Source organism: Mus musculus, chromosome 5 (genome assembly GCF_000001635.26).
Source record: "Mus musculus strain C57BL/6J chromosome 5, GRCm38.p6 C57BL/6J".
Classification (NCBI taxonomy): Eukaryota; Metazoa; Chordata; class Mammalia; order Rodentia; family Muridae; genus Mus; species Mus musculus.
The window spans coordinates 36,946,648-36,964,787 of NC_000071.6; the positions used below are offsets into that span (position 1 = coordinate 36,946,648).

The window sequence follows — 18,140 nt, forward strand, 5'->3', positions numbered from 1 at the left end:
TGTTCTGAACTGCCAGTAGGGGGCAGCAGAGAGTGTGCAGCAAGCGTAGCTCTGAGATCTGCTTGTGGATTCACTCTCAGTCTTGAGTTTTCTTGTGTATTCAATGGGGGTAATTAGGCTACCACCCCGAAGGTTTTATTAGGGGATTAAGTGAAGTCATTCACAGCACTTCAGTAAATAATCAATTAACACAGTTCCCACAAGGGAGCCCTTCCATGAGCTGGCTTTTCCTCTTTAGAGGGTCCTTAGAGCCCAGGGTTTTGGTAGGTGTTTAGGGAAAGGTTTGATGAATGAATGAATGAATGAATGAATGAATGAATGAATGAATGAATGAATGAATAACGGTACAGATGAATACAGCCAGCTCTGGTTCTGACTGGTCAGGACAGCCAATGACAGCTGCAGATTCTTTCTCCACAGTCTTTGAAGAGCCCGAGGACCCCAGCAACCGCTCCTTCTTTTCAGAGATCATCTCCTCGGTGTCCGACGTGAAGTTCAGCCACAGTGGGCGCTACATGCTCACGAGGGATTACCTCACGGTCAAGGTCTGGGACCTGAACATGGAGGCGAGGCCCATAGAGACCTACCAGGTGTGTATAGAATTCTGGCATCCTCAGGGCCCTCTGCATGGTGTGAGATCTCCCAGGATGCCCCCTCCTCCTTCCTTGTACTGACAACCCACAGGGCTGCCTAGCCACAGGGGCTTTCTGTGGTTGCAGTGTAGATGAAACTGCAGAGAGCCTTTGGGGTAGCTGAGGGGCCTCTGCCTGGGGCTGTCATCTGCATCTAGAGCCCCAGCTTCTGGGGATGGAGGGGAGGAAGGAATAAAGGTCTGTAGTCAGGCCTGAAGTTGGGGTGCAGATGTAACCCCCAGCATCCACAGCCTTACCGGTAAGTAGGTAAGCATGACCCCCGTCATAAACCTCTGTGTGTGAATTGTATTCAGTGGTAGCGTGGAAGATGTTTCTAGATCTTCGGGGTGGTTTTTTTGGAGCCAGTGTTCAGGGTGGACCCCTGAGCACTTCTGGGGAAACTTTATTCATCCTCCCGCCAGACCTCTTGGTGGAGCACAAAGACAAAGCTGGTTTGCTATTAAAATATCAGATGTGCAGCGCAGCTTGTAGGTGTTTGGCGAGGGGGCAGGGCAGGGCTTTTGGGAGACAGCTGCATCTGTGCTGAACCCTAAAGGTGGTCTAGAATTTGGATTGGCAGAAACAGGTTCCGCCATGCCACAAGACACCCCAGCCCTACCCACAGGGCTGTGTCTGTGTGTCAACACACACGTGCCTATCACCTATTCTGTCCTGCTCCAGCAAAGAAGGCGCCGACTACCGGTTCTGCAGACAGGGACACTGGGAAGCTGGAGAGTGACAGAAGAGTCTGAGCTCAGTGGTGGCAGTCCCAAAGCTCACCGCTGCTTGCTGCCCTGCCCTGCTCTGCCCAAACCTGAGGTGTTGTGTCCAGGAGGCAAAGCTTCAGGATGGAGCTCCTACAAGTCCCGTGCTCCCAGCACATCTCCTTGCTGACCTGACGACCCCTCTGTTAGCAGTGGGCAGGGCCTGTGGCTCGCCACTTCTCCAGGTTCTAGCCTGTATATTCTGAGCAGAGACAGACCCTCTTGTGTTCCTCTGAATTGAGGCAGGAAACAACCTCCAAGCTGTGAGGTGACTGGGTCTCTGCTTTCCCAGGGCCCTGGGCTCATCACAACACTGTGGTCATTATTTTAGGGAGGGGTGAGTGTGAAGCCTCTGGGCTTCTCAAAGCCTGTGAGGCCTCAGTGGAATGGCAGCATAACTATTTGGGGAGGGGGATCAAGAGTTGGGACTTTCTGTAAGATTTCTGTAAGCTGTCCTAAGGTATCCTAAAGATTCCAAAATAACAATAATAATGACTACAACTGCCCGTGTCTTTGGGGGTTGACTTTGTGTCCCAGAAATTGTTTGTAGTGAGACTGTGCTTAGCCATCTTGCAGTACTTGGCAGGCGAGAGCTGTTTCCTGCCATCAAAAGGACTCTTGAGGGGCGGGAGAGAAAGCACCATGGTTAAGAGCACTGGCTGCTCTTCCAGAGGACCCAGGTTCAATTCCCAGCACCCACCTGCAGCTCACTGCTGTCTGTAACTCCAGCTCCAGCGGGTTTGACACCTTTACACAGATACACATAGAGGCAAAACACCAGTGCACATAAAATAAAAGTAAATAATTTTAAAAGGAGGAGCCTTTGAGTAGGCTTACAGGAGTGGGATGATCCCAAGACATTATCATCATCCTCAGCCCATGGTTCCTGAAGATACTGGTCCCTAGCCATGGAGCATCCTCAGGGCAGGCCCAGCAAGCCTGTTCTTCCTCTGCAGCTGAAGCGTTTCCTTCTGCCACCAGGGGGCAGGCAAGGCTTGGTACACAGGAGGGGAAGCCGCATCTATGCTTGGACCTGCTAAGGGCTGCTGTACCTACACAAGGAGACGAAAACATAAGGACCCTGTCTTCTGGCAAGGCTGGCAGTGCCAGGGGGCCCTTTGGCTTTGGCTAGTGCACCACATTCCATAGGGTGCTGAACCCAGGGATCAGAAAAAGTTAAAGTCTTGGCTTTACCCTCTCAGGTCCCAGGCAGGTAGGACCAGAGTGATGGCATCGCAGCCTGGTAGGACTGTGAGCCGCAGTCTGGGGCAGAAGGTGTGGCCCCCAGACTGTGGATAGCAGTGCCCACCCCTTCCCACCTCACCGATGACAGACTCTCCACTCTCAGAGCTGTGAATGCTGCTCCCTGGTGCTACCCCCACAGCTATCCCCATAACCCGCAGCTCTGGGTCGGCTGTGTGCACAGGACTATGTCAAGACTATCATCCATCCAGTGGAGGTGTCAGGGTGATTGGTGTCCATCACTCAGCTTGTCCCTCTTCTCACCAGGTCCACGACTACCTGCGGAGTAAGCTCTGTTCCCTGTATGAGAGTGACTGCATCTTTGACAAGTTTGAGTGTGCCTGGAATGGGAGTGACAGGTGAGCAGCTGCAGGCATGCAGCCTCAGACACCCTGCCTTGCCCCTCACCCTTCACCCCAGGAGGGAGTTTCCCCCAGTTCATCACTATAATAAAACTGCACATTGCCTGGTCATGATGAGAAAGATGTGGGAGGTCTCCTCCCTTGCAGCCAAGCTCTTAGACTCAAGTCCAAGTTTAGGAAGTGAGCCTTTCTTCACCCCCGTGACTGATGCTGACACTCACTCTGGCAACCCCCCTTCCCAATCCTGTCCCAGGATGCTGTGAGATTTTAAGTCAGGAGCAGCCAAGTGTCTCCCACTCCCTGGGCCCTCGGATGAGGGCTTTACCCCAGCATCCCCATGCCCAGACAGGCACTAGACCACCCACACCTTCTCCTAGCGTCACTGTGGCAGCCCCATGCTGGTCCTCTGGGGCTCACTTGAACTGATGTCCATGTTGTGATCCACCTCACCCACCCCACAGCCTGAGACACAGCCCCTAGAGTATGGTGGACTCCGGTGTTGCCATTGCCTGGGCTCAGCACAGTGGATGTAGACGGACCCATTGCATCCTTCATTTCCCCTTCTGGACCCAAGGGCCTGCCTCTCTGTGTGCCCCTCCCTCCACAGCTCAGAAGACTTTCTGTTAGGAGGTGGGAAATTGCTTCTCTGTCCTCCCCCACAGGCCTCAGGCTCAGTTAGTTACCTGTGACTTTTCAGTGTAGAAGCTGGTGGGTGGCCTCTCAGGGCCTCCTGTGGCTGAATGGCCATGTATCCTGCTGTCCAGAGGAAGGAGAGAGGCTCCAAGTGAACAGAGGAGCATAACACCAGGCATGTTTTGGTACCAGAGCCTCTGTAGCTCCCTTCCCCTGTTCCTGTCCCTCCAGGTGTGCATCCAGGTGTACATCCAGGTGTTCATCCAGGTGCGCATCCAGGTGTACATCCAGGTGTGCATCCACACAGGTGGCATCTGCTTTGTCTTGTGCCCAGGTGGCTGGGACACTCCAGAACTTCTTAGGCAGCCATTAACAATGGCTGTGCTCAAGGCTGAAGCTGTCAGTAGGGATGGAGATGGCAGGCAAAAGACCACTAAGCGAAAGCCACCGTGAGCAGGCCTGTTCCCACGTAGTGGCTGCTTTCATCCCAAGGGTCCACCTGAACAAGAATCATGCTGAGAAGAGGGACCTGCATGGTGGTCCATAGTGTTCACTGAAGTCAATGAGAAGAAGGCAGGGTAGAGACCTGGTCTGAGATAAGGCAGGCAAACTAGGCTTAAGTCAGCCCCCCCTGTGGTTCTCCCACAGGCAGCTATACCCACTTAGAATCCTCCAGTGAACAGTGGGAGCAGGCCTCCGTAGACTTGCAGGAGAGAGATTTGCTGTAAAAAGGTGACTCCAACCCCAAGGGTAGGTGGCTCAAGGTTGCCACCCACTGCCTGAACTTTTATTTTGCCACCAGGAGGCGCATGTAACCAGGCAGTACCTAAACACAGCAATTTATGATATGATAAATTCTCACTGACTCTGTACTTCTTCCCCATCACCAGTGGATAAAGATGTCTGGCAGGAGGGACCTCAGGAGGGTGTCCAAGCAATGGTTGTCCATGTTTCTAGCCAGTGAAGAGCAATCTTTACCCTTCCTTCTGCCTCTGGATTCCCCTGAACTTGGTCTGTCTATGGTTAGGGACCTCAATGCCTGCATCCCAGGAGCCCAAGGCTAAGCGGAGAAATTCCCATCCCTTTACAACCTTTAATCAATGGGACGGCAGAGGGCGGGTCACTCTGTGATATAACAGCCCTCGGTGGTACCTGCATCCCAGCCCCAGCAGCCCTCGGTGGTACCTGCATCCCAGCCCCAGCAGCCCTCGGTGGTACCTGCATCCCAGCCTCAGCATCCCTCGGTGGTACCTGCATCCCACCCCCAGCAGCCCTCGGTGGTACCTGCATCCCACCCCCAGCAGCCCTCGGTGGTACCTGCATCCCACCCCCAGCAGCCCTCAGTGGTACCTGCATCCCACCCCCAGCAGCCCTCGGTGGTACCAGCATCCCACCCCCAGCAGCCCTCAGTGGTACCTGCATCCCACCCCCCAGCAGCCTTAGATGGAAGAGGATCCAGCTTTGTTTCTAGTCCTGATTAGATCTACAAACAGCTGGATTTGCCTGAGTCAGCCCTCAGGAAAGTGGCTACATATGGCCTTGGGCCAATATCTTGGACAGATAAACACACACACACACACACACACACACACTTGCATACATAATACAATGCACACATGTACACAAACATACACATATAAATTTACACACACACACACACACACAAGTATACGCACATAAATATACACACAAGTGTTCTATGCTCTACACATTCAAGACTGGTGTAGGCTTGCTTACCTTCTTCTTCACCCACTAAAACGGTGTGAATATCCCCTCCTCTGTGGCAGTCAGCCTCTTTCTCCTCCTCTCCCCATAGCTTTTTCAGCCTTCCTTAGAACAACCCCAGATACCTCCTTTAGGCCCAGGCCTGCTTCCTGAAGGTATCATGGTAATAGCCTGCTCCATGCCTTACTAGACAAAGCCCCTGGTTAGGAGAGGAGCAGAGAGTATGGGGCAGAAGTCTGTCTCCAGGGTCCCCTTGCCTGCTGTGGCATTTGCCTCACCCCATAGCTCTGGGGTGTCCTTGTCCCCTCTCTCCTCCTACACTGACTCCTCTCCTTCTCTCTCCAGTGTCATCATGACAGGGGCCTACAACAACTTCTTCCGCATGTTCGACCGTAACACCAAGAGGGACGTGACACTGGAAGCCTCGCGGGAGAGCAGCAAACCCAGAGCGGTGCTCAAGCCAAGGCGCGTGTGTGTGGGTGGCAAGCGGCGGCGTGACGACATCAGTGTGGACAGCTTGGACTTCACCAAGAAGATCCTGCACACGGCCTGGCACCCAGCTGAGAATATCATTGCCATTGCAGCCACCAACAACCTGTACATCTTCCAGGATAAGGTCAACTCTGACATGCACTAGCTGGCCTCAGTGGCCCTCCCGGCCACCTCTGTAAGAGGACAGGATGAGTGTGGTGGCCATTTGTGGGGACATGAGTCCCAAGGCTGGAGTTGGCTTGGATGGTAATTGCCAGTTTAAACAAAGGAAAGGGGGAAGCCCCAGTTACAGGCGGATAAAGCAGATGTGCCCGGTCCAGGGCTCCTTTGTTTACGGCCCTCCTGTCTCTGGCTGGGCCTTTCATTATTATCAGGACTTTATTCATGTCCAGGGTGGGTCAGTTCCTATCAGGGAAAGTCAAGCTGGTCCATGATGGGGCTCCAGAGAAAGTTCATAGGGCAGTCAGGATCTGCAGATCCTCAAGGGAGCCAGCCAGCCATGTGCGCTGGCTCAGAGCTGCTGCTTCATGTTGGATTTTGGACAGAATTCTCACTGAGTGCTGGTTGTGGCAGCTTGTCACTTGGGTGTTTGGAATGTCTTTCGGTATTCTAGGTGCCAGGCCTGGGCAGGTTCTGAGAAGCAGAGCCAAAGTCGTAGGGTTAATCGTGAGGCAGGGCCGGGTCCCTCGGGTGGGTTTTTCCAGGCTAAGGCAAGTCCTGAGAAGCAGGACTGGGGACCCTGTGTGGCTGTGGCCCTCACCTCACTGCCGTCCGTTTGTGAGCCCACTGCACGCTGGACATGGTGCTCAGCCCATGGTGGCTGTGGCTGGATCCCCGCAGCCCACTTTGTGATGGCTTTGCTGTCACCCTTCCATGCTAGCCAGTCATCTTCCCCATGGCCGACAGCCGGTCCTGTCCCTGACTGTAGAATCCTCATGCCCACGAGACAGGTGTCCGCTCATTTCCATAACTCCCAGCTGAGATCCAGGCTCTGCTGGAGCTGGGGTTAGTAACCGTCCCCTCTGAATACAGGAGGGAACCAAGGCTCTGAGCAGAGAAGTGGGGTGCCTAGGGAGTCATACCCCGAGGGCTGAGCTGGTGTCCCATTTCCAACCCGCCACACACGGGTGACTGGTTTTCAAGCAGCATTCCAAGGGAAGGTTTTAGAAGGGAAACATTTCCACGCCAGGCATTCAGTGCAGGCGAGCTGGTGACAAGATGTCACAAGAGAGAGAAGATGGAGAAGAGTGGCATCCTTGCTTGCCTCTCAAGATGCACGTCACCGACACTGTACCTGCAGCTTTCTCCTCACCCTTCCGGCTGCTCCCCAAGGAGGTTGCATGCAGCCAGGCAGCCCCAGAGGACGTTTTCTCAGACCTCCTCAGGGCCACAGGTGAGTGGCCATTCATTTCATAGTGACCCCTACTCCATCCTCATTCCTGAAATCCCAGAACTGCAGGGCTTGGCGTTTTGACCCTGGAAGCAGAGAGCAGAGGGGCTTTGGTTTTTACAACATGGACTGCCACCCAGGAAACAGATGTGATGGAGTTTTTTTTCTCTCTCTCTCTCTCTCAGTGGATCAAGGTATCCTTGTGTGTGTCAAAGCACAAACCGCATGCACACTCACTTCTGGCCATGTATTTACACAGAAACTGGGTCCATTACATTTTTTGGCTTTTTTTTTCCTAAGTCAACGTGAATGAAGAATGTTTATCACTGTAAAATTCAGGCGCTCTGGACAGTATTATATGTACATATTGACCCTGATTCAAGCTAGCAATTAAAAGATCGGCGACTTTCCCCTCTTGTAAAGAAGTTGAAGAATGTGGCCAGTCGTATTTAATCCCATTGAAGCCAAAATCCTGGTGAGAGGGCCTTACACACTGGCCTGGATCTCTGGCACACCCATCTGCCTTTGCGGTTTGGCGTTAGAGAAGATTCGCCTTGGAGGCTGGAGGCTGCTATGAGGTCATAGGTTTCACACATAATGTCTTCAAAGTCAAATCTTACACGGTCTTCAAAAGGAGGGGTCTTGCACATGGCCCTAGTTTCCAGACTTCTGTTTGAAATGTCGGGTATCAAAGTAGAAAGGAAAAAGAGAGACAGAAAAAGATCTCAGAAGAAAAAAAAATAAGTCTTTGGGACCCGAAGAAATCACCCAGGTTCAGAGCGGACTGCTAATAATAATGTGTGTATTGATCGAGGAAAAAGTGCGGAGGGGGGAGGGGCGGTGTGAAAAATGGCAGAAGGACCAGAGCCTTGCAAGCCACAGACTTTGCCACTTTACTCTGCTTAAGTTCTCTGGTCTTGAGTACGTGGCATTTCCCATAATCATTACGACATTGTTGGGGTTTTGAGTTTGTTTTCTTCTGCTTTGATTCTTCTCTGAGGGTGACGCCCTTGGAGGGTGTTGGGTATCTACGTGCTGGTAACATAGTCAGGCCCAGTCACTTGGGGTTCTGTGGCTCATAGGTGCATTCTTTTTTTTCTTCGGTGTCTCACAAATTATCCAACTGTTGAATAAAATTATAAATATGTTAATACCAGCTTTTTCCAATAAAATAACAAATGTTACATCTAAGATGAGGCTCGCAAGGCTGCTGATTAGTGAATTGACCAGGGTGGGGAGCAGCCTCGGGGAGCCAGTGGGGTGGGCAGGGCAGGGAGCAGCTCCCATCAAGATTGGGCTGTGTCTGGCTGTGTCTTCGACTCCAACCCTAACCCAGATGAAGGAGGAAATAGAGTCAGTGGGGACACCAAGCTTGGCATCTGCCTGGAGGAGGGGGTCCCCAGATGGTACCTGCAGAGCCCACTGCCTGGCACTTGTTTCATGATGGGTGGCCTGTCTCCCTTTGCAGCAGGTGTGTTTAACTCACCACAAACCCAGGTAAGGACACTAAGGCTCACACACAAGCATCCACAGAGTATCCTAGTTTAATGCGCTATCTGGGGGCAGCCTCCACTCTAGTGCCCCCTGGTGGGCTCACCCTGCAGAGGCTGCAAGTTCTTAGAATGGGTGGAAGGCAGCCACTGAATTGTGAGCAAGTCAGGGCTTCCCTCCCCGCTGTATTCCCTGTGGCCCAGACCTCTCCGAGGGCTTTTATTGTAAGGAGGGAGGCAGAGGTGGATAAATGGCCACAGCTGCCATTTATCTACAGCCTCCAGGGCAGCATCAGAATGAAAAGGCCACTTCCTGGCTGTGTGTCTTTTGGCTAACCTCTGACCCACATGTGTAAACCGAGCTTGTCTCCTCAGGACCTCTGAGTGACTAATAAGATAAAAATTTGTTTGTGGGACCTTTCTGCTGCTGAGCAGGCTGTGATACAGGATTGGCTGGCCTGGGCTCCATCGGATGCTTTTCATAGAGTGTAGACTGAGTACTGTCACTACACCCATTTTATATATGGAAACATTGAGGCTCAGAGGTAACTAAGGATCATGTCTGAATTGCTACAACTAGTAGATATTGGGTCAGGATTCAAATCATCACGGCCAAAGTGATGTGGATGCTCAGGTTAGCATCCGATACTGTCACCTCAGCCCACCACGCCTCTCTTCAGCTACAGAGCTGGAGCTCCATTGCTGGGAGTTAGTGGCTGTTCCCATGGTCTTTGAGGTAAAGGGATTGTCTCGGGGGGGGGTCCCACCAGGTCTCCTGAGCCCCCTATAATAGGGGTCTCTCTTGACTGTATTAGGAATGTGACATCAGGAAAACTTTCAGAGAGGCATGGCAGGGAGATGGGACAGCCATGGTTGGCGGTAGACATGGAGGATAAGCCATGGCCACACTAGAAGGCCTCTAGTCTCATTGGCCTGGGGCTTGCCTACTCTGGTAGCTAGCGAGTGAGCCCTAAGGATACTCTTGTCTCCTCTCTGATCCCAAGATGTTAAGCATGTGCCACCATGGCTGGCTTTTTTCTATGGGTTCCAGGAATCTAACTTGGCTGCTCACATTTGCCCAGCAAGCATTATTAAGCTATGCCACTGCTGGGGTCTCCAAAGGACCAACCTTGACCTTTCCCACCAAGGGCCACGATGGGCTTAAGGTCTCCTGACTCTACAGAGCTGAGTATGTGCTCTCCACAAACACTGGGTCCCAGGCCAGCGCACTGGTACCTTCCCTCAGGACATCTAAGGCCATTCTCACCTTCCTTCATAGACAGGATGCTCAGGGAGGCCCCAGGGCTTGCCCGAGTTGCATGGCACAGAGTAGGCAGCAAGAGTGGGGACTAGATCCACCCCGACCACACCCAGACCTTCCTGAAGGGAAAGAGTTTGGCACTCTCCTGAGGGGCTTGGTGTCCAGAGGTGGGAGGAGCGGATCCCAGGGCCAGAACTTGAACAGCAGAGGGGTATCTGGCCAGACCTGCCACAACACTGCACCCTGGGCAACATTGTACCCAGAGCCCCTCAGCTGCCATCTGCCCTTTGAAAACAAACTGGGGTGTTAATCTCTCCATAGTCCTGCGGGCTCTGGGTGATCCCTGCACCTGCCAGCCCTGTCACTCGGTGTTATTTGTAAGGACAGAGACTCCTCTAGGTCTGGGGAGATGGATCTGTCAGTAATGCTAGCTGCATAAGCATGAAGACGTAGAACCCAAGGAAAAAAATTCGATCATGGTGGTACATGCTTGTAAACCTGGCATCAGGGAGGAGACACGATCCCTCGGCCTCACAGGCCAAGCCCCAGGCCAATGAGAAGGCCCCGTCTCAAAAAACAAGGTGACAGCTCTGCAGTATCCAAGATCCTCCATGTGCACAGACACACCCGTGTACACACAAAACACACTGTGAATATGTGAAGTGGAAACTTAAGGGTTCGTTGGAAAGTTGGTTGTGTCGGATGGTGTTTGGCTAAGGCAAACACGTGAAGGAATGATCCATCGACGCAGATACAGTTGAAAGGCTCAGGCAGACTTGTGAAGGAACGTTTCTGCTAAAGCAAGCGTGTGAAAGGACACGAGATGAAGGATTCTTTGCTAACAAGACGCATATGTCAATCTGCCTTACATTGTGGAGTTGAGCTCCATTTGTGGGGATTCCATGGAGAGAAATGCACACACACACACACAAAAGTCTGGTGTGCTGCAGTTTCTTGTCGCTTCAACAGACTCAGGCTGATTGGCAGAGTGATGTCAGCTGAGACAGACGCATGTACTGAGGCACGACGTGTGCTCCAGGCAAGACCTGTGGAGGACTCGTGATGTTTGGAGGGAGTGTAAATAGGACACAAGGGACAGTGAAGGAGGCCGAGCTTGACTTGCTTGCATAGCTAAATGCCCCTTGGTCTCATGTCTTCACTGAGTCTGCATCAGTCTTTCACCTCTGTCCGCTTCAATGAAGCGTTCCTTCACCTGTTTGCCTGAGAAAAACACCATCCAACACAACAAACTTTCCAAAGAACCCTTGAGTTTCCACTCTAAGTGTGGATGACTGTGGGCCACATGAAGTACTAAGAGCTGTGTGCACATCTCAATCACAATGCCATCCTATAGGTGCCAGAGGCTACTCACTGCATTACTGGTGCCAGGGGCAGCCTCCAGAGCCCCTGGCGAGAATGCCCATCCTGTGCAGCTGCCCCAACAGCGTGGGGCCTGCAGGTGTTGAGCTGGTGAACATTTTTAGCTACCATCCAAATGTTTGCCCTGCCTAGAGCTATGTAGTAGTGCCCACTGATGGAGGCCCTAAGAGCCTGGCTACTCTATGATCCTTGTTTCTTCTCAGAGTGAACTCACTGTTAGTCCTCACATTGCAAAAGTGAAGGACTTAAGGCTCAGAGAGGTCTAGGGACCGCCCATGGCTGCACAGTAAAGGCAGAGGCCAGACTGGAACCTGGCTCTCTGACACCTTTGCAGGTACATGTTTAAGAGCTGCTATGGGCATAGGAGAAGTGCTCCTCCTGTCCCTAGAACCTTGTTCTTCATGCTCTGATATGTGCCAGACACAGGATGATGCTCAGACAGCACAAATCAAAGGGAGGGTTCCCATTTCTCTAGGCATCTGCCGGTTTCCCTCATCAGTACACTGCTAAAGATTGGGGCACCCTAGCTGCAACCACTCTGATGAAAACCACTATTGCTAAAACCAGGCCTAAGCTTAATAGAGCACCTAGACAGGGAAGGCCAGTTACATCTGTCCCCAACAGATAAAGCCCAGACCTCTCCTCTGTCCCCACCAAGAGGGTGTAAGACCAGGGTTAGGCTGTGTGAGGACCACACAGGCAACAGCTTCCACATCTCTATACCATGGCTTAGCCTCAGGATGTCTGGAAATTGCCGAGTCCTGGCAGGCAGGAATATTGCTTCTTCAAACTTCATTAAACAAACAGCTAGGAGTGATGGAAACATGTAGAAAACAAAATTTTATTCAGAACAAAGAGCATGTCTTCAGTGTATTGACAGCTATGGGGTCAGAGCATGTAGGCTCCCAGGCTTCGTCTTCCTTCTTCTTTAGATTTTTTTAGGTGCATGGGTGGTTTGTTGGCCTGTATGCTGTACACTGTTGTATGCAGTACCCATGGAGGCCAGAAGAGGGCGGTCAGAGCTCCCAAGAACTGAAGCTATATCCCAGTGTGAGTCAGTGCACTTACGGCTGAGCCATCTCTCAACCTTTGCGGGGTGGGGGTGGGGGGACACTTTAAGGAGTGAATAAAAGAACCCCCAGGGCTGTGGCTACTGTCTGGGAGAGGGCTGAGGAGTCTTTTCTTAGGTGCTGCATAAAAAACTATCGCCAGTAAGCAGCATTAAGCTATGCCAGCCATCCCCTCCCAATTTCTGAGTAGATGGACACTGAGCAGGGGTCTCAGAGGGACTCAGTCATGCAGCATTTACAGGGGGTTACCTGTATTTAGGCTGTTCACAGTTTGCTTAGGCGTGAGGCTTGAGACCCCAGTCCATTGGTACACAGGTCTCTCCATAGATTCATCCAGAGCCACCATCCTGGGAGTAACCTAGCTCAGAGCCACCGTCCTTTATAAAGGGTCGGCTCTCCTGGACACATTCTGCTGCTCAGAGCCCTGATGCACTGGAACAGTTCCTGCAGGAGAGACCATGGGCCGTCATGGAGGCCACCGCAGGACCTCAGCAAGAAGAGACAGTAAGGAAGCCACCCGCCCTTAATGGTGCGGTTATACATATAAGCATAGTGAAAAACAGAGAAAGACGATTTATTCACTGTGACCACTCTGGAAAGAAGAACAAAGAGGTCCGATTACATCCCCCAAGTCCATCTTCAGGGTTCTGACCTCAGGTTTAGATTTAAGCAGAGGGACAGAGCTGTGCACAATTAAACAGTCCTGATCAAGGTGTGATCCTGTCCACCATGGCGCCACCACCATCTCTCAGCCTCAGTGTCTTGCATGGTGGTCTGACAGATGTCAGAACTGTATGAGATTCCCTCCTGGCAGACAAGCTCCCCCTCTGCCCGGCACCCAGGCTTCAGCCTTTCCATTCTCCCAGTCTGAGACTCCTGGGCAGTTTCCATCATTTAGAAACCATTCTTTCAACAATCTGATAGACAGAGGGAGGGGCGCTAAGTGTCTCTCAAGACTATATTTCTGCAAGGATGGTAACATATGACACCAGCCACAGGACACATTTGACTCTGTCGGGAGCCATAAAGACTCAGCCCCTAGATATTTAGTATCCCAGGATGAGACTCAGCCCAGGGACCTGGGAGAAAACCCTTGGGCTATAGTGTCTCATTCAGCAAGTCATGCTGATGATTAAATAGGAAGAAAGGGGAGGAAAGATGGCTTAGCAGTTAAGAGTACTAGTTGCTCATGCAGGGGATCCAGGTTCAGTTCCCAGCATCCATATAATGGCTCACAAACATCTATAACTGTGGGTTCAGGGGAACCAGAGCTCTCTTCTGGCCTCTATAGACACCAAGCTCACATGCAGTGCATATACAGACACCAAGGCAAAAACACTTACATAATATATTATTTATACATTATGCATCATACATAATATATAGTATATACTATATATGAACTTGCCCTCTCAAGTCTTTTCCTAGTTTGATTCCTTTTCACCCAGTCTACCTTTCAAAGTTACACTGCTCAAGTCCAACCACTTGATGCACAGATGAAACAAAGCTTTTAGGCCTCCAGCACTGTTACCTAGCAACCAAAGCTTTCAGAGCTGGAAATAATCGCTGGAGTGGGGAGTGACTGTTTCAGTGAGGTCCTTGGAACAGACAAAGCCCAGCTATCTTTACCTGTCACTGTTAGAATTAGTCAGTCACACATCCAGCTGACACAGTGAGTCACAGAGAAAATGCTGAGAGTCTCGGGGCGGGGGCAGGGAGTAAAAGTGGACAGTGGGAGGCTCGACTATCAAATCCGTATACCCAAAGTCCAAACATGGGGAATAGGCAGGGTTTTAAGAGCAGTGAATATTCACGGCATTCTCTGGAACACTGTGAAGGGACAAAGGGACAAAGGGCAGTCTGTGTCTGTCTGCATCACCTAGCTGTTCATCTGACATGTGTCCTCAGGGCCTACTGAGTGCAATAAGGCGCAGGAACTTGGGTTCTGAACTCAGCTTTTACACTGGCTGAGGACCTGAGGGATGTCACCTTAATCCGCTGAGTTCCAGTATTTGTGGTTCCTGTCTGCACATCTGAAGGACACAGGTCTCACCTTGAGGGGCTGCTGGTCACCCCACCCCCTTGTCCCTAACACCTGCAGTCTCACTGCATAGTGTGACTGGGTCCTGGCTGTCTCAGACAAAAGTGAGACACTCTGCAGTGCATGCTGGGACTCTTAGGCCATACCAAGAACGGCAGCAACTGCAGAGAGTGGTGGGAACTCAGGAAGAGGGTATAGGGAGCAGCTGGATGGAACCAGTGCCAACTGAAAGTGGGCTAAGGCACCCAGATCATCTTAGGATCCCCGGCACTGCAGTGAGGGGTAGGGCCAGGTCTGGATCCTCAGGGCAGCTCAGCGGGGCCATGGGTATTTGTTGCTAGTGATCACTACCTCTCCGCTGGGCTCTGGCCTGGTGTGAGGCACCTTCCCAGGGCTGGAAGATGAGTGCTGTTGGTTGTGAGACAACACATCAGCCCCGAGGCGAGGAGACTCTGAATAATGACAGCATCTCTGGCATGGGGGTCTGAGCTGGGACAGACCTTTGTCTGGCAACCGTTGGGCTCTTTCTCTGCTCTTTGCCACCAAGGTTTGTCTCTGACCCAATAGCTGGCCCATGATGATGTACAGCACTAGGGCTTCAAATCCTCTGTTCTTCAGTGGAAAGATCTGGAGACTGACTCTATCCATTTCTATGAGTTCCCTGGCCATGGGGAGCTGCAGGCATAAAGTTCCCTAAGGTGGGAGCTGTGGGGACACAACTGAGTTGAAACGTCTGCTAGGTTGGTTGACTGATTAGAACTCCATGACTGTGGAGAGTTAGTGTTGCAGACCTAAGACTAATTATCATGGGATGTCTTAAGAACCTTCCTGGCTATTGATTGCCCAACCCTCTGCCCTACCTAACGTCCTGTGACTATCAGATTAATCCTTTTGAACACATCCATAGCAGACTCCTCGCCCCCGCCAACCAAAAAGCAAAGAATGTCATCAGATTGCATCTGACGGCCGTTTTCAGAGATTTCCCAGTCCTCCAATGTCTCAGCTTCTGACTAAATTCTGTAACTAACACAATCTCATGCGATCAGTTTCATGGTGGAACAGGTCTTTTAGAAAACCCTGAAATAGTCATGGCTCCAGCTACATCACTCATATTGCACTCATAATAAAGTCTTATTCCTTTTGAGGTGAGAGCTGGGCTTTCACTTCAACACAGGGGCAGCTGGGTTATATGATTATTCTTGGGCAGCCAAAAGGCCAGCTTAAAGCCAGGCCCTCATCACTGTGGAAGAGGGGGCCTCAGCGATGCCCAGTCACTGCTCCTTCCACTGACAAAACAATGTTACTGGGGGTGCTGCACCCCAGGACCTCAAAAGCCTTAGGTTTTAAGCTGGGTCCCAGACCTCGCACAGGACTTTGGAGAAAGCCAGATTCCATTCCCATGTTTTGACACCAAGTGCTAAAGGACAGGGAGAGTTGTGATGTTTGTTTGTAACTGTCCCGGAAGGAATGATGATATTATAGGGAGACGTGTGTCCTTCCCTGTGATGAACAAAAACAGTAGACCCTGAGAGACGGGGATTTCTCCCTAGTTGTGCTGGAAGAAGGGAAAGGCTGCGGCCATGGTGCCAGCCAGAGAGAGAGAGAGAGAGAGAGAGAGAGAGAGAGAGAGAGAGAGAGAGAGAGAGAGAGAGAGAGAGAGAGCTTCTTTCTAGAAAGACTTTTACAAATTCTGACAACTTGGCAATCACCTTGTGAGAGGGACTGGAGTTGAGTCAGTGAGTGGGACCACACCTTGACACGCCTTGTGCATAGCTGTCTCTCTATTTAAATCCCAAGTACCATAGAGCAGTGGTAATGCTGGGACCCTTTAATACAGTTCTTCATGATGTGGTCACCCCAACCATAAAATTATTTTCATTGCTACTGCATAACTGTAATTTTACTACTGTCATGAATTGGAATGTAAATACCTGTGTTTTCTGATGGTCTTTGGCAAGCAACCCCTGTGAAAAGTCATTCAAACCCCAAAGGGGTTGTGCCCCACAGGTTGAGAACCTCTGTCCTCGCAGGACTTGGGGAAGAATGTTACTTGAAATCTTGTTTCTCTTTCCGATATGGCCCCATAAAATAATCTCCTTTCTCTGCTTTTCACTGTTCTTCATGTGTTTAGTTGGCCTATTGTGGGGGTAGGGGAAGGGCAGGTCTGTATAGTGAGGGCAGGAGGAGGGAAGGCCTGAATAGTGAGGGCTTGTAGGACTCAGGTTCTGCCTCAACAACTCGGATAATAGCTGACCCTTGGGACAGAGCTTCTGGACCAAGAGTGAGCATTCTGACGACAGCCACAGCTCAACAATGGATCCAGCCTGTGGATGTGGTATCTGGTCTGCAGGCAGGGCAGTTGGGCCAGGGCTGTGCAGGTCTCAGGTCTGTGTAAGGATGCTACACCCCCAACCCAGATCTGCCTGGGAGGAGGGGGGCCTAGGAGAGAGACTCTGCATTGGCTGGAGGGCCTTAGGCTGCCCTTGGGGGTCAGGACCTTTAGGGGGAAGGCCTCTCCCTAATGTACACCCACTTCCAAGGATGCCAGGCTGCCTCCAGAGAAGTTTTAGAGTGGAAAGGGCAAGATCTAGAGACCAGGAACCCTGCCACCTAGACTCAGGTGTCCCTACTGGTTGCATGGAAAGCATCCAGGCTCCTAGCTAATATCTATAAGGAATATTTCAAACAGTAAGTCACAGATACCGGCCAAATGGTTGTGGTCAGATGGCTAGGAGGAAGGAGGGCAGCTTGCGTGTTAGAGTGCTGTACAGTCAGCCAGGAGACGCCAGGCCCTGTTTAGATCCAGTCATTTAGCTCAGCTCTAATCTAAACATTGCTGTTTTCTGTTTGAAATACTTACGAAACCGGCAAGGACGTCACAGTGCCTGTGGCCCAAGGTTTCAATGTTCAGGAATGTTTGAAAGAAGACCCAAGTTTGTGGAAGGCTTATCAATGTCTTGTGACTACCTTCCCAGACAATCAACCCTTCTCTCTCTCAGAACAGCTGATGAGGCTGATGCTGAGGGACCTTACTCAAGATTAGAGCACTGGGAGGGAGCAGGCATGAGGCTCAGCAGCTGCCCATCGGCTGGAAAGGCTGCTTCCAGACTGGAGAGCAATGCTTCTACTACACTCCAGGCACTCTATGGGATTTTTGCACATGGCTCATTGCGTGGAAGCTCTGAGAAATGTTGTTCCAGCTAGAGTCATGGAAGTTGGGGTTAGCTGCCATCACAAGGCTCTTGGGCACATAGGAGTTCAAGTTAGAATGAGAAGTGGCACCCAGAATCCATGACTGCTTGGGGTTCTCCCTGAGTCTGCTTCATTCCCAGGGGAGATGTCATGAGGTGATGGCAGCAGTGTGGTGGCCTGGGGACAGGCCTGTATCAGTCCCATCCTGCTCTCTGAACCTAGTGTCTTCTGTAGATGGCGTTGTCACGGACACACCCCCCCCCCCCCAATCAAGGCAAGGATAGGTAGAAGGTCATCTGTGATTTGCTCCAAAGGTCCCACACAATCAGTGGCATGATGACTACGTGGTGTGGCCTTGTGGTGGAGGATGGGGAGAGGGGTGATACTGGACAGCTGGCCACACCCACTGCTGGAGAAGACCCCCAAGAGCAAATGCATGTACTTATGGCCCCTGAATATCCCTTTA

General features: G+C 51.5%; 1 protein-coding gene across 3 annotated transcripts in view; it reads left to right on the forward strand.

Annotated features, from left to right (window-relative positions):
- The window catches only part of Ppp2r2c (protein phosphatase 2, regulatory subunit B, gamma), an 88,233-nt gene extending 79,802 nt beyond the window's left edge, over positions 1 to 8,431 (forward strand). For all 3 annotated transcript variants that reach the window (XM_006503971.3, NM_001360003.1, NM_172994.3), the window contains 3 exons: positions 421 to 590; positions 2,906 to 2,997; positions 5,704 to 8,431. In XM_006503971.3, the coding sequence (XP_006504034.1) occupies positions 421 to 590; positions 2,906 to 2,997; positions 5,704 to 5,995 (554 nt within the window). In that variant the 3' untranslated portion in view covers positions 5,996 to 8,431. The remainder of the gene's footprint in view (positions 1 to 420; positions 591 to 2,905; positions 2,998 to 5,703) is intronic.
- The last annotated feature ends 9,709 nt before the right edge of the window (positions 8,432 to 18,140 follow it).